The sequence below is a fragment of the Caretta caretta genome, chromosome 1 (genome assembly GCF_965140235.1).
Source record: "Caretta caretta isolate rCarCar2 chromosome 1, rCarCar1.hap1, whole genome shotgun sequence".
NCBI classification, from domain to species: Eukaryota; Metazoa; Chordata; order Testudines; family Cheloniidae; genus Caretta; species Caretta caretta.
In genome coordinates this window covers 163,839,190-163,855,649 of record NC_134206.1, presented here as the reverse complement: position 1 = coordinate 163,855,649, position 16,460 = coordinate 163,839,190, and the positions used below count along the sequence as shown (strand labels likewise).

At 43.7% G+C, this 16,460-nt stretch overlaps 2 protein-coding genes and 1 pseudogene across 9 annotated transcripts in view; 2 read left to right on the top strand and 1 right to left on the bottom strand.

The window, feature by feature from the left end:
- SETD4 (SET domain containing 4) overlaps positions 1-10,115 on the bottom strand; it is a 29,885-nt gene extending 19,770 nt beyond the window's left edge. For 7 of the 8 annotated variants that reach the window (XR_007358883.2, XR_007358885.2, XR_007358884.2 and 4 more), the window contains exons 1-6: positions 9,885-10,115; positions 8,126-8,230; positions 6,947-7,042; positions 5,700-5,737; positions 4,939-5,027; positions 599-1,028 (exon numbers count right to left, since the gene is read on the bottom strand). Coding sequence is in view for 2 of the 8 variants with exons in the window: in XM_048867332.2 (XP_048723289.1) it covers positions 599-1,028; positions 4,939-5,027; positions 5,700-5,737; positions 6,947-7,042; positions 8,126-8,198 (726 nt within the window). In the remaining 6 variants the exon portion in view is untranslated. Of the gene's footprint in view, positions 1-598; positions 1,029-4,938; positions 5,028-5,699; positions 5,738-6,946; positions 7,043-8,125; positions 8,231-8,680; positions 8,765-9,884 lie in introns of all 8 variants that reach the window. The other variant, XM_048867344.2, reaches the window with a different exon arrangement.
- A 158-nt stretch (positions 10,116-10,273) lies between these two features.
- LOC125644001 (carbonyl reductase [NADPH] 1) overlaps positions 10,274-16,460 on the top strand; it is an 11,510-nt gene continuing 5,323 nt past the window's right edge. The window contains exons 1-3 of the mRNA XM_048867386.2: positions 10,274-10,413; positions 11,629-11,947; positions 15,288-15,395. Coding sequence (XP_048723343.1) covers positions 11,662-11,947; positions 15,288-15,395 — 394 coding nt within the window. The 5' untranslated portion in view covers positions 10,274-10,413; positions 11,629-11,661. The remainder of the gene's footprint in view (positions 10,414-11,628; positions 11,948-15,287; positions 15,396-16,460) is intronic.
- LOC125644014 (carbonyl reductase [NADPH] 1-like) overlaps positions 15,288-16,460 on the top strand; it is a 23,976-nt pseudogene continuing 22,803 nt past the window's right edge.

The window sequence follows — 16,460 nt, the reverse complement described above, 5'->3', positions numbered from 1 at the left end:
ACCTCCTGCCACTTTCTTTCCCAACTGCCTGAGTGTCTCCATTGCAGAGGTACCTTCCTTCAGGGAGGCTTTGTCTGCCAGCAACCCTACCCAGCTCCCTGACTCCAGCCAGGCTTCTCTCACTGAGCGAGAGCCAGAAATCTGCTCTCCTTTCTGGTCAGCCCTTAACTGAGCCAGGGTCAGCCCTTTTAACTTCTCCTTCACGTCTGACACATACTGCAAGTGTAGTGGGGTGACGCTGATTGTGCCCACAGGCTTTCATTAATCCCTTCAGGTTGAGTGTGGGTTTGCTACACCTCATCACACCAGGGTACTGGGGGTCGGCAGAGGCGTGGAATCCTTTCCCCCATCCTTATTTTGCCACTTGATTCATAAAATCAATTCTATTTGTGAATTCACTCTGGGTTACATGATACGTTTTAGTGGTGTATCTACTGAGCCTATAGCTGTTCTACAAACACTACACTATTCACACCAGTCATGACCCTTCAGTGGTATGCTGTGTTCCGAATTCATCAGAGACAAGAATGTGGGTTCTGCACAGAGTCAGTGCACTGTACATCACAAAAACTATGGTTCTGTTTTTCCAGCTTCTTACCTGAACATTTGGACTGTGGTTTAGCAGATCTAAATAAGGCGCTAGTGCATAAACATCTGGCTCTCTAGAGAAACATTCCCTCTGTGAATGCTTCATGTACACTGTTCTAGTATTAATGGTGCACCAAGCCCACCGCAGGGCATCGTAGTTAAAAACAGTTTCTACATTCTCAGTAAACAAAGACTGCAGAGAAAAGAAAAAAGTCTTGGAAGAGGTATACAGTTCCTGGACCACTGTTCTTTGCTCCTCAGCCTTTCTTCTTAAGGGCTCAGGAAGAAGTCTCACTACTTCTTGCTCCAGACAAACAGGGCACGTATAGGTCTTTGGTAAAACATCTAGATAAGGCTTCCACACAGATTGCTCACCAGCATATTTCTCTGCTATTAAAAATGTGCACAGTGCTATCAAAGGAGATATGGGAGGCTTCCACCTATCAAAAACATAACAGATACACAGAAGTGAGATGGATAAAATACAACCACACATATCCTTTTAATACTTTGAGATTTTAAATAAATATTTTAAACTTCTTTGTAGTTCACCTGCAAATGTTTTTTCATTATTTCAAAGTGATTTTAAATTTATTTTACTGACAAGCTATTAAAATACTGTACCTAGTAAAACATTGGATTTTGTTTAAACAAAAATATAAAATAGTCTTCTATACTCTATATCACCTTTTGTTATGAATTTGCTGAAAGGGTGCATTCATATAGCACTTCGTAGTCTCATATTTGAATTCCTTTCTTTTAGGACATGCACATTTAATAATTTGAAACAAATCATTTACAATTCCATTTAAGAAGGGCCCCATCCTACAAAACCTTACTCATTGAGCAATCCGCATGCATGCAAGTAGTCTTGTTGAGACCAATGGGAATATGTTGTGATGCTTCTTGGGTCACCCAGAGCTATGAGTCACCTTGTTACCACCTGCCGCCAGTACGAAGGAGTCCTGCCTGTGCTCAACTGGATGTTAGCTTTCTAACACAACCAGCCCATCATAATAGCACTCTCCTCTGACTATATTAGCCCTTCATTTGCCCTGCAGGTTGACAATAGATGCACCCCAGGCCTTGCGTCCCTTCAAAGTGTCACCCTGTGCTAACCAGCCCCTGATCACTGGACACCCACAGAAATACCAAATCCTCTGTTCCCAAAGAAACAGTGTACCAGTGTTCTAAACAATAATAAATCACCAGGACCAGATGATATTCACCCAAGAGTTCTGCAGGAACTCAAATATGAAACTGCAGAACTACTAATTGTAGTCTGTAACCTATCATTTAAATCAGCTTTTGTACCAAATGACTGGAGGATAGCTAATGTGACGCGAATTTTTTTTAAAAGGGCTCCATACGTTACCCCAGCAATTACAAGCCCGTAAGCCTGACTTCAGTACCAGGCAAACTGGATGAAACTATAGAAAAGAACAAAATTGTCTGACACATAGATGAACATAATTTGTTGGGGAAGAGTCAACATGGTTTTTGTAAAGGGAAATCATGCCTCATCAATCTACCAGAATTCTTTGAGGGGGTCAACAAGCATGTGGACAAGGAGGAACCAGTGGATATAGCGTACTTAGATTTTCAGAAAGCCTTTGACAAGGTCACTCACCAAAGGCTCTTAAGCAAAGTAAGCTATCATGGGATAAGAGGGAAGGTCCTCTCATGGATTCGTAACTGTTAAAAAGATAGGAAACAAAGGGTAGGAATAAATGGTTAGTTTTCAGAAAGGAGAAAGGTAAATAGTGGTGTCCCCCAAGGGTCTGTACTGGGACGAGTCCTATTCAACGTATTCATAAATGATCTGGAAAAAGGGGTAAACAGTGAGGTGGCGAAAATTGCTGAGGATACAAAACTACTCAAGGTAATTTAGTCCCAGGCAGACCGTAAAGAGCAACAAAAGGATCTCACAAAACTGGGTGACTGGGCAACAAAATAGCAGATGAAATTCAAATGTTGATAAATGCGAAGTAATGTACTTTGGAAAACATAATCCCAACTATACATATAAAATGATGGGGTCTAAATTAGCTGTTACCACTCAAGAAACATCTTGGAGTCATTGTAGATAGTTCTCTGAAAACATCCACTCAATGTGCAGCAGGAGTCAATGATTCCCAACATTCTGTTTGCTTTTTTAAGAAAGGGATAGATAAGAAGACAGAAAATACCATATTGCCTTTATATAAATCCATGGTATGCCCACATCTTGAGTACTGCGTGCAGTATCTGAGTGGTCGCCCCATCTCAAAAAAGATAAATTGGAACTGGAAAAGGTTCAGAAAAGGGCAACAAAAATGATTAGGGGTATGGAACGGCTTCCATATGAAGAGAGATTAATAAAACTGGGACTTTTCAGCTTGGAAAAGAGACGACAGAGAGGATATGATAGAGGTCTATAAAATCATGACTGGTGTGGAGAAAGTAAAGAAGGAAGTGTTATTTACTCCTTCTCAAAACACAAGAGCCAGAGGTCACCAAATGAAATTAATAGGCAGCAGGTTTAAAACAAATCAAAGGAAATATTTTTTCACACAACACAGTCAGTCTGTGAAACTCTTTGCCAGAGGATGTTGTGAAGGCCAAGACTATAACAGGGTTCAAAAAAGAACTAGATAAGTTCATGGAGGACAGGTCCATCAATTACTATTAGCCAGGATGGACAGGGATGGTGTCCCTAGCCTCTGTTTGCCAGAAGCTGGGAATGGGCGACCGGGATGAACCACTTGATGATTACCTGTTCTGTTCATTCTTTCTGAAGCACCTGGAATTGGCCACTGTCGGAAGAGGGGATACTGAGCTAGATGGACCTTTGGTCTGACCCAGTATGGCTGTTCTCATGTTCTTACCATGGTTTAGCAGTTTTACCTTAGACTATCGCTCCCCTCTATTATACACAGCACTTGAGGTCAATTATAAACAAAAGGAAAATTTATTTAAGAGGAGATTCAAATAAAAACCAGTGTGAGAAATGGGAATAAATGGTTACGTTTAAAACAAAATCATAACATACATTCTAAACCCTAAACTTAACAAGTAATCCTTCTGTCTAAAGTAGGACATCTTACCCAAATTTATTTCAAGAGTTTTCAACCAACCCTGGCAGAAATCCCTTTTTCATGAAGCAAACCCTCTGTCAGTTTACTTCCTAGATGAAGGATGAGGGTGTACCTCCAAACCCCTTAGTTATACACCCAAACTAAGATCCTTCTAAGCTGTATGCTCACACAGCAGCTCATTAAGCTCAGGGCTCTGGCGGGGAGAGATACCTCTCCCCAGACCCAACCCAGCCACGGACCTGCCATGGCTGCAGGAGAGGCACCCCAGCCCCAACCCAGCCCGGCCGAGACTTGCCGTGGGAGAGGCGCCCCTCCTCTGGCCCTAACCCAGCCCAGGCCTGACCTGCTGCGGCCGTGGGAGAGGGAGAGGTGCCCCTCCCCCAGTTCCAGCCCCGGCAGGGAAAGTCACCCCTCCTTCCCTGCAGCAGCACCTGGGCTGAGCGGGAGAGCTGGGCAGAGTCCTCTCTCCCCACCATAGCCCCAGGGCAGCCTGCACCTCAAACCCCTCATCCCCGGCCCCACCTCAGGGCCTGCACTCCAACCTCCTTCCCTAGCCCTGAGCCCGCCCCACACTCTGTCACACACTACCGCCATATTGGTGCACATAACAGAATTCATTCTGCACATGGGTGGGAAAAATTAGAGGGAACACTACCCCAAAGTTCATTGTCCTTACTTAGGAAACAGAGCTCTCCTCTGCTCATATACTTCTTCCTGTAAATTTCCTGTCTTTGAAGATTCCACAATCCTTCATTAGCACTCAGCTCAGACTATAAATGGATACCCATTTTGAACCAAACATTTCTTGCCAGAAAGAAAACCGGAAAGGTGAAAAGCAGGTTATCAGTCCCTAGTCACACACCTTAAGGACAGAATTTTCAGTGTATCTATACATCCATTTTGCAATTATTATGACACAAGTTTCCATTAGAGACCTTACATGACATTATTTGGTGATAGGGTGACCAGATGTCCTGATTTTATAGGGACAGTCCCTATATTTGGGGCTTTTTTAATATGGCTCCTATTACCTCCCACCCCCGTCCCGATTTTTCACACTTGCTGTCTGGTCACCCTATTTGGTGAACCCAGAGGATCCCTGTACCTGTTGCCATTTGGCATCCAGAGTTTCTTGGGTCACATACATGTGTAAATTAGGCTTTACAGATTGAGGCCCTAACACAAATTCAAATGAATAATCTACCATTGTGTGAGCACCCTATAAATACCAACAAAAATCTTAAGAGATTTTCTTTCCCTCCTCCACACTTACTTTGCAATGTTTTCCCCAAGGTAGCTACTAAGGACAGTACCAGTGGTGAGCAAGCATTTCTCCGGCAACGAAATAATCAGTTCCCCTGCCTTTGAGAAAAATCAAACAGACTAAAAGTCAGATCGAAAATGAGCCATGGATGCACAATTCATAAGTGTAGAGAAATGTCCCAGAGCACATCAGAGCCAGGAGGCAAACGGATATGACCACAACTTCAGCGGAGATCATTGTAGTTGTAAAATTCTGGTGGTCCAGCAATGTAGGAAGTTTGTGCAGCGTGTGGTAGGATGTCCTGACAGAGGATAAACAGTTTCTGTGTAGGCTGGTGACTGGCTGAGAAGCATCACCTTTCCCCTTGAACAGAATATACCATACTTGGAGCGAAACCCCTTTGACAGGGGAATTTTCTACTGAGCATTTACACCCAGGTTATGGCTCCTTTGTGTCCCTTTCAAACAGGACTACATTAACACAAACTAGGTACCTTTTAGTTCATGCCTGCAGTGTCCACACAGGATAGTTAAAGCACAACATTTTGGTGCCCTTTGCAATTCACACCCCCGTAGTCCACACTGCCGTGCAGAGTACATGTAGCCTTATATTAGCATGGGGGATTCCAGCTCCTGATTATAAACTATATCATCTTAGACTCCCCTCTAGACTTTTAGGCTCTCCCAGAAGCAATTCTGAGTAGGGCCCAGAAAGTCTCCAGCTGCTCCTGCAGTACATGTAATAAAAGCCATAACAAAGAAAATACTAACCTGAAAGGCTTTTGTGGTCATTAGGCCTCTTCCCGTATCTGAAATAGCAGGAACAAAAAGAATGATTACAATACAGTATACAATCTTCAGACTTTTCCATAAGACTACAACAAAACACTATGAATTAAAACTGGTCTGAAAAAGGAAACGTCATGAAAATGAACATATTTCTTATATAACATAAAAACCGTTTTTAAAAGTCCCCCATGGACTAGTTGAAGCTTATGTATGGATCTTGGTCCACATTTACTCAAAGGTATTTAGACACTTAACACCTACTGATTTAAATGAGAGGCACCTAATTACCTTTGAAGATATGGCTCTTATTTCTCTCTCTCTCCCCTTCTTCCTCTAGCTTCAATCTCTTCTCTGCTGTCTCCCACATTCTTATCACTTATGAAAGAAAGCCTTCGGCTCTGCAACTCCTGCCATCTGAACAATCTTCCTGTGTCCCTCAGCTTCACTCATTGTTTTCCCAAATCTTGGCTTAAAAACCACGTTTTTTTCTCCCCTGCTTCTAGCTTTTCTTGCTAGTTATTTTACACTCAGTGTTTTAGTTTCAGAGTAGCAGCCGTGTTAGTCTGTATTCGCAAAAAGAAAAGGAGTACTTGTGGCACAAGTACTCCTTTTCTTTTAGTGTTTTAGTTGTCACCCTGCAATATCTCTGCAGTTGTTTCTCAATTTATACTACATACTATCTGCTGCCTTCTAATTTAATTTTCTAAAGATTTTTGAAGATTATTATTATTAAAGACACACACAGTAAACAATCCACTCAAATTTGAACTATTTATTATTATTGCTATCTGCATTCCATCTCTAAATGCTGATAGGTTTATTTAGTTAGTCTGCCAGAACAAATGAGGAAATGGTTACAAGCTTAGGCCCTCAGCCGGTAAACACTTTAAGCAACAGTATTTTACAAATGTGACTAGCTTCTTTAATGCCTATGACAGCAATCCTACAAGAAGTACTACGTGAGTGTACCCCGCTGCCCACGCAGAGCCCCTTTGGCTTCCATAGCAATTTGCAACAGCATAAGAACCCCTTCATGAGGAACAGCGGGCAGTATGTGGGCCAGAGTCTACTTGTGTGCATGAAATTACTCATGCATGCATTTGTTTGAAGGATTTGGGTCCGTAATGTCTGTACGCTGAAGACTCATTCCTGAAGAAAACCAGCCAGATGGGGATAAAACCACAGTGAGAACTGGACAACCTAGGATCAATAAGCAATTAAAGTATTACCTGAAAACTGTGCTGGTCTTAAATTTCGGTCATCAAACCCCCTCTCTTTCAGCCACTTCCTAAGTTGTATATATTCCAGTTTGTGACTCTGGTTTACTAAATGAAGAGACGAGTGATTAACGTATAGCATATAGTTTAATTAAAAACCCAGTGCACTTGTACCGTAGGACAGTGGCTTTCAAACTCTCCAGACTACTGTACCCCTTTCAGGAATCTGATTTGTCTAGCGTATCCCCAAGTTTCACCTCATTTAAAAACTACTTGCTTACAAAATCAGACATCAAAATTCAAAAGTGGCACAGCACACTAAATTGTAAATGTAAATTCCTCACATTCTCATTTTTACCATATAATTCTAAAATAAATCAACTGGACTATAAATATTGTACTTACATTTCAGGGTATAGTATATAAAGCAGTACAAACAAGTCATTGTCTGTAGGAAATTTTAGTTTGTACAAACTTCACTAGTGCTTTTTACATAGCCTGTTGTAAAACTAGGCAAATATCTAGATTAGTTGATGTATCCCCTGGAAGACTTCTGAGTACCCCTGGTTGAGAAGTACTGCTGTAGTAGACTTTTACCTTATACATAGAATGGTATTTTATAACATGACACAACATAAAATAGTGAAAAAAAGGCATCAGTTCTGTTAGGTACTGAATACCCTTAATGTCACTGATTTCACTGGAAATTGAGGGTATTTAGCATGACCAGGAATCACTCAGCATGTTACTAGATAAAACTCAGAGTAATACAGTATCATCCTTCAACCAGAAAACAGAACTCTCAAAGCTAAACATGGACAAAGAAAGACTGCAAGTTAAAGCATATTAAAACCAGAAAATAAAATGGTTGTTCACACATAACAACTGATATCCATGATTACTCTTGTAATAGCTCAGTGGTTTGAGCATTAGCCTGTTAAACCCAGGGTTAGGAGTTCAATCCTTGAGGGGGCCCATTTAGGGATCTGAAGCAAAAACTGGGGATTGGTCCTGCTTTGAGCAGGGGGTTGGACTAGATGACCTCCCTGAGGTCCCTTCCAACCCTGATATTCTATGAAGACATGTAGGAGTTCGAACATGCACAGACTGTAGAAAGATCCCTTGCCAAGTAGTTAATTATTCTGTTGCTTCCCTGAATGCAAGTGAAGACTAGATGAAAACATACAGTACCTCCATTTGAAGGCAAACTGCTGTATTGTTTTCTTCTTCTCTTTCTACCAGTCCGACCTTTATTTTTCCTCATGGTAAGAAAAGACTTCACCTTAGGTATACAACCTGAATGAAAAATGGGAAAACAGCCAAGTTCTTTTTTGATATTTCTTTCAGTTCCTGCATACATACAGAAGATGACTCACTCCAAACTTTTACAAATATACACAAAAGAAATTAAAGCTCTTCATATTCAACATCCTTCAGCTTTTCATCTCAGAAAACATAGGACATATAAGCACTTGAATGAGCAATGCAAGGAGAGGAGTGGGAAGCAAAAAGCTTCCATCCCATGCTGCCCTCCTTACCTAAGGACTGGGCATAATCCCCTTGGGAAACAGATATGCTCCCATTTCTACATTTAAAAATAAAGTGTCCACTCAGAAACATTATTAATTTACAGTTATGTTGATACAGTGAATAATATAACCCACAGATAAAATTCACAGCAAGAACACTTAAAATAACTATCTTCAATTAAAAAGTATGAGAGAAATAAGGTGAGTGAGGAAGTACCCTTTTACTGGACCAACTTCTGTGGGTGAACCAGGCCTTCAAGCTACAGTATCATCCTTCAACCAGAAAACAGAACTCTCAAAGCTAAACATGGACAAAGAAAGACTGCAAGTTAAAGCATATTAAAACCAGAAAATAAAATTTACTGGACCAACTTCTGTGGGTGAACCAGGCCTTCAAGCTACAACAGAAGTTGGTTCAATAAAAAAAAATATTACCTCACCCACGTGGTCTCTTTAATATCCAGGGACTGACACAGCTACACCACCACTGCATTTAAAAGTCTGAACATAACACGCGTAATTTACATAAATATTCCACTACCTTTGCAGTCCATTTATTCAATGAATGACAATACTGGCATGGAAAAAATTAACATGTTATTCCAATAACAACCCTAACTGTAACCCACAACATACAAAATATTTCATAATATACCTACAGAGTTATGGAGTACTTGTGGCACCCTAGAGACTAACGAATTTATAAATTTCAAGTAGTCAAGCTACACATATTCCTTTGATATATTTGACTAAATTACTTGTAAGCACATCTTACAGGTGAGCGTGTGGTTGCTACTGCAATGTGGACCGTGCCACGTGACCCCACTGTCATTATCGGAACTGAACCATAGCTTAACTCGAAGTGAGAGAAACGCGGCGCCAATTCGGCGGCGCCTGCTGGGGGCGGCAAAATTGGTAGAGCCGCCCCTGAGCCCCGGTTGCATTATCAACTGCATGCCGAATGGAGTAACCATAATAAATACTACTGTGCCCTTGACAGGTTTCAGAGTAGCAGCCGTGTTAGTCTGTATTCGCAAAAAGAAAAGGAGTACTTGTGGCACCTTAGAGACTAACCAATTTATTTGAGCATGAGCTTTCGTGAGCTACTGCTCACTTCATCAGATGCATACCGTGGAAACTGCAGCAGACTTTATATACACACAGAGAGATTGTTTCATATTCTCTGTGTGTATATAAAGTCTGCTGCAGTTTCCACGGTATGCATCTGATGAAGTGAGCTGTAGCTCACGAAAGCTCATGCTCAAATAAATTGGTTAATCTCTAAGGTGCTACAAGTCCTCCTTTTCTTACTGTGCCCTTGTATTCCTTCCGGCGCCTTGGATTTTCAGAGCCCTGCGCAAGAGATTAAATAACTAACGAACACGTCTCTAGCAGCACGGGAGAGAGCTACACCAACCCACCGCGTTCACAGCTCCGATCGCTGGCTGGACCACCCCTGGCTCCATTTTCTGGTTCGTTCCCGAGCTGCAATCCGAAAAAGAGCTTAAAAAAAAAAAAAAGCCTGCCCGCTAATGCCTGTCAATAATCCTATTTAAAATACGGCCTTTCGGTTCCAGCTTCAGGTGCACAGCGAGCACACGGTAAAGCAAAAGCCTCACGTACTCCCAAGCCAGGCCCCGGTGGCCAGACTGCTTGCGCCCACCCTCCCCTCCGCCACCGCGCAGCCACGTGTTTCCTGCCGCCTCTCCCCCAGTGACCCTCCCAGCGCGGAGCTGCAGGCCGCCAGCAAAGCCATCCATCTAACACTCGCTCCGCCTCCAGCTCTCTCCTGTCGCGCTGTGCTCTGATCAGGCGGGAGCAGCGTCCCTATCTGCGAAAAGAGCTCCCCGCCCTCTCCGATCAACCCTTCCAGGCTCATGCATAAACACCATTGGCTCTCAGAGCAGGAGCCTGAAGCAGCTAAAGAGGCTGAGCTACGAATTGCCAGAGGTGAGTTTGCAAATTGCTTTCTTCCCCCCCTAGCAGCCCCTTCCCCAACCAACCCACCCACCCACCCGCCTACGGGAGTGGGGGGCAGCTTGCATAAAGCGTTCCTTGCAGCCTGCCTTTACTTGTTACGGAGATCAGACCTCATTTCTTGTGCAGGACCTGCCTTAAGGAAAATGGTGGCCTGGGTGAATTTGTATTTTGGTGCCCCTGGTCCCCATGGGCATGGTGCCGCCCCCCCCAATTGCTCATGGCCCCGGTGGGCTCCCCACACCCCGTTGCCACTAATCCCTGCCCCGTTCCCCCTCCTGCACCCCTAACCCCTGCACTGTGCCCTCTTTGCTCCTAACCCATGCACCACCCCCCTCCTGTGCCTACATGGGGAAATAACCTGGAGGTATGGAGCAACTGGCATTGCTACTCACACTCCCCCCTCCAATGCTGCTCCTCCACACACCCCTAAGGGGCCGGGAGGGCGGAGCAAAGAGTGACCTCTGGGCACTTTCCCTATCTGGGCTGCGTAAGGGAAGGGACAGCAGTAGCCCAGCCTCCCAGGGGGACAAGGAGGAACGGGGCAGAGTAGAGCAGTATCTGTGCATCACTTATATCCCCCATGTTCCTCTGGCGGGATGAAGCAGGGTCTGGGAGAAATCTGGGTGCCTCCCACGAGGCACTCCCCCGCCAGCTGGGAGCAGCTTCTGACTCAACACTGGTAGTGTATACCTCTCCACTGCCGCACAGCGCCCCCTTAACCATGGCGCCCCTGGGCGATCGCAGGGTGGCTCACCCCTAAGGCCAGCCCTGTCCCTGCTTGCCCTAGTCTGCTCTTTGCCTCGCATCCATTTGCAAAGCACTTTGAAGAAGGAAGCTCCTGGATGAGTGCCCTGGAAAAACTGGTTTCAGAATAGCAGCCGTGTTAGTCTGTATCTGCAAAAAGAAAAGGAGTACTTGTGGCACCTTAGAGACTAACGGATGAAGTGAGCTGTAGCGCACGAAAGCTTATGCTCAAATAAATTTGTTAGTCTCTAAGGTGCCACAAGTACACCTTTTCTTTTTTCTTGAAAAACTGGAGACCAACCTCATTTTGCCCAATTATTTCTTGGTTTGGCAACTGGAGAGAAATGTACCTTGGCAGAAAATTGCATAGAGAGTGAGCAGGAAGGTGTGCATAATCACAATAACCAAATATATACAGCTATATTCTTTTGCCTGTTGCAGTGAGCTTATTTTGCCATCCACTAGTCCAGGAGGATGTCCAGCACCCCAGTAGCTGTGGTGACCGGGGGCAACAAAGGGATTGGATTCGCTATTGTGCGGGCTCTGTGTAAGCAGTTCACTGGGGATGTGTACCTGACAGCCCGGGACCCAGGACGGGGTCAGACTGCAGTGACAAAACTGCAGGAGGAGGGACTGAGCCCGCTTTTCCACCAGCTGGACATTGATAATCTGCAGAGTATCCGGACTCTGCGGGACTTCCTGAAGGAGAAGTATGGTGGGCTGAATGTGCTGGTTAACAACGCAGGGATTGCTTTCAAAGGTACAGTGCTGACTTATTGGCAAGGCTTTGAGCTGTAAATTGAAGAATGATGAGTAGGTGTTGTTGTTTGTTTCTACAAGTATCATGCTTAGCTAGAGAGGCAACCAAGTATGATGATACCCAGCTCATCCCCGTGCCAGCAGAGAACTGTTCCCTACCTGACATTTTTCTGGTGTTTTATCAGATCACATTTTTGATCTTGTCTTCACTGCTGTGTTAGCTCAAGAAATAACTCAAATTATATAACTCAACTCCTGCCCACACACAGATCTCTAGCTTGAGAGAAGTGGTTCTTTAAACTTGAGCTAGCTGGCCCATCTGGGATCATGGGTTCATGCTCAAGTGCTGCTGAAGTAATGCAGTGAGGATACTGCTACTCTGTTACTAAGCCAGTCACTCTGTGCAGCTGAAGGGTTGCTTTGCAGAGTGGCTGCTCTCTTTCTATCTAGGCATGAGAGGCCAGGGAGTGTAGATAATGCAATTTAACTCTGCAGGGAAGAAATACCCTTAGGGAGCCAATTACCATGGTGATGAGCACTATATAAATAAACAGACTGCTTAGAAGCTATTCCTGCCATTGTAGTTTCCTCTACTTACTTTGGGAGACTGAAATATTATAGGACTCTTTTTGTCGGGAGGTTTCTCTTGATGTTTAGCCTAAATTGTCCTTTCCTTATTTTAATCTTGTTACTCTGATTGCTTCTTGTACCATTTTAAAGAATTCCTCTGTGGCCTGAATATTGTTGCCCTTCAAATACCTGATTTGGCATTAAACTGATTTATTGTTCAATGTATTCATACATAAATCACTGTCTCAACAGAAACATCTCTTTGTAAGATGTACGCATAGTGGGAAGTGCTTGCCATGTAATAATGACTGCACAGAACTCTTAATAGTGCTTGGGGATTCTAGCAAAGGTTATTTGTCACACAGAGTGGATAATACATATTTTTTTGCGACAACTCACAAACCGCAGCCATCTGCCCTGAGCTCTGGGGAAATCTGCTTAAGAGATTTTAAAATGTAGTAAATCTTGCAAATGTTGATAAAGAACAAAAACTCTTACACCCAAGTTACAGTTTACATTTCTTATTTGGGATCTGTTATCTTGGCCTACCACTGCTGTCATAAATATAAAGGGAAGGGTAAACCCCTTTGAAATCCTTCCTGGCCAGGGGAAAGCTCCTCTCACCTGTAAAGGGTTAAGAAGCTAAAGGTAACCTCGCTGGCACCTGACCAAAATGACCAATGAGGAGACAAGATACTTTCAAAAGCTGGGAGGAGGGAGAGAAACAAAGGGTCTGTGTGTCTGTCTACATGCTGGTCTTTGTCGGGGATAGACCAGGAATGGAGTCTTAGAACTTTTAGTAAGTAATCTAGCTAGGTATGTGTTAGATTATGATTTCTTTAAATGGCTGAGAAAAGAATTGTGCTGAATAGAATAACTATTTCTGTCTGTGTATCTTTTTTGTAACTTAAGGTTTTGCCTAGAGGGGTTCTCTATGTTTTTGAATCTTAAGGTTTTGCCTAGAGGGGTTCTCTATGTTTTTGAATCTAATTACCCTGTAAGATCTCTACCATCCTGATTTTACAGGGGGGATTTCTTTATTTCTATTTACTTCTATTTTTATTAAAAGTCGTCTTGTAAGAAACTGAATGCTTTTTCATTGTTCTCAGATCCAAGGGTTTGGGTCTGTGGTCACCTATGCAAATTGGTGAGGCTTTTTATCCAACATTTCCCAGGAAAGGGGGGGGGGTGTGCAAGTGTTGGGAGGATTGTTCATTGTCCTTAAGATCCAAGGGTCTGGGTCTGTAGTCACCTAGGCAAATTGGTGAGGCTTTTTACCAAACCTTGTCCAGGAAGTGGGGTGCAAGGTTTTGGGAAGTATTTTGGGGGGAAAGACACGTCCAAACAGCTCTTCCCCAGTAACCAGTATTAGTTTGGTGGTGGTAGCGGCCAGTCCAAGGACAACGGGTGGAATATTTTGTACCTTGGGGAAGTTTTGACCTAAGCTGGTAAAGATAAGCTTAGGAGGTTTTTCATGCAGGTCCCCACATCTGTACCCTAGAGTTCAGAGTGGGGGAGGAACCTTGACAACTGCTTTACTGCTGTTTGATGCTGAAACCATTGAAATCAGTGGTGAATTGGGCCTCATGTCTCAGTGTTAATATACTGCTCAGTGTTCTGCAAATAGTGGTGCCCTGGCACATTGCTCAAGAGAACAGTTAAAGTGGTTATTAACAAAGCCTTTAAGGAATATCTCCATTAGTTTAAGCAATAGGTGTTCAGTTACAGCTACACCTTAGAGTTGCCTGCAGGTATGTTGTATCTAGCAAGGGGACTACAACAATTGGTATCTATTTACACTACTTGAAGAGCCCTCATCCTTGTAGTACTTCTGTTGGACCATATGAACTGGACCCATAAACTCACTGAACCTTAAATCTCACCAAATGAGGGTCAATCCATCCTCATCATCATATCCACTCATTATACTCCACACCTGAACATAGCCATTATATGAACAACATACCATCATATCTCGATGTCTGTACTTTGACCCATTAACCTTCTACCCCCAATCAGGGATTTTGCAGATTATGTATTCCTTACGCCACCCGATCTTAAACCGAATTTTGCACCCCTTGATAATCTCTGTTGTTCCCTGATAACCAGAAACTTCTATGCTTAAACTCTGTACCATTGATTTTTTTTTTAAATCGTCTTAATAAAATTTTTAAATCTGAGTACCTACTACAGATTGACAGTGCTCCCTGTTGCTTCCTTCCCTGCCACAAAGAAACAGGCTTCGTTGCCCCCATTTGCTGCAGTTCTTCAAAAGCTTGATGTTGCTGCATGGGAATCCTATCTCTGCGCAGCACTCATCATCCTGGCTCACAAACTCATGCTGCAACTCGACAACACAACCAGCAACAACCCAGCCATTGCCTAATACGTAGGATTGAGCTCTAAATCTGTATAAAGAATGCAGCTCCCTGCTCTGTTTTGAGGCATCAGTTATGTCATCAGCTCTTGTGGGGGGGGGGGAGCACAGAACTCTAAACGAAGAGTTCTTAGCAGGGGAAAATCTTCTCAATCTTCTACTAATCTAATATTGCATATTTGGGCCTTTGCATTTTAAAATGTTAATCTTTGCAGCACCATGTACCTGTTACTTTTCTGCACTTTCTCTGTTAAACATCTGCTTCCTAATTTAACCAGAAATGACTACTGTAGAAGGAATTAGGATTAACTCTAGTTTTCAGAGACCTGTTTTTTCCCATTAACCTGTAAGCATAACTTCAGTGTTATATATTTTTTCTTCTCCCTATGAACAGTTGCTGATACCACTCCATTTGCTACTCAAGCGGAGGTTACAATGAGGACAAACTTTTTTGCAACAAGGGATGTCTGCATGGAGTTGCTACCTCTCATAAAGCCTCATGGTAAGTATAACCTAACAAATATCAAAGTATCATTTTAGAAAGACTCTTGCTTCTCACAAGGCAGCAAACCCTGCCCTCTGTTACGAATTCGCTGCCCACAGGAGTACCAGTGCATTTCTGCTGCATCAAAGATAAAAAGACAAGAATAGCTTGCATGCACGTCTTGACACACAGAGGGTATGTCTACACTACGAAATTAGGTCGAATTTATAGAAGTCGGTTTTTTAGAAATTGGTTTTATATATTCGAGTGTGTGTGTCCCCACAGAAAATGCTCTAAGTGCATTAAGTGCATTAACTCGGCGGAGCGCTTCCACAGTACCGAGGCAAGCGTCGACTTCCGGAGCGTTGCACTGTGGGTAGCTATCCCGCAGTCTCCGCTGCCCATTGGAATTCTGGGTTCAGATCCCAATGCCTGATGGGGCTAAAACATTGTCGCGGGTGGTTCTGGGTCCATATCATCAGCCCCCCATTCCCTCCCTCCCCCCGTGAAAGCAAGGACAGACAATCATTTCGCGCCTTTTTTCCTGGGTTACCCGTGCAGACACCATACCACGGCAAGCATGGAGCCCGCTCAGCTCACTTTGGCAATTAGGAGCACATTAACCACCACACGCATTATCCAGCAGTATATGCAGCACCAGAACATGGCAACGCGATACCAGGCGAGGAGGCGACGTCAGCGCGGTCCCGTGAGTGATCAGGACATGGACACGGATTTCTCTGAAAGCATGGGCCCTGCCAATGCATGCATCATGGTGCTAATGGGGCAGGTTCATGCTGTGGAACGCCGATTCTGGGCTCGGGAAACAAGCCCAGACTGGTGGGACCGCATAGTGTTGCAGGTCTGGGACGATTCCCAGTGGCTGCAAAACTTTCGCATGCGTAAGGGCACTTTCATGGAACTTTGTGACTTGCTTTCCCCTGCCCTGAAGCGCATGAATACCAAGATGAGAGCAGCCCTCACAGTTGAGAAGCGAGTGGCAATAGCCCTGTGGAAGCTTGCAATGCCAGACAGCTACCAGTCAGTTGGGAATCAATTTGGAGTGGGCAAATCTACTGTGGG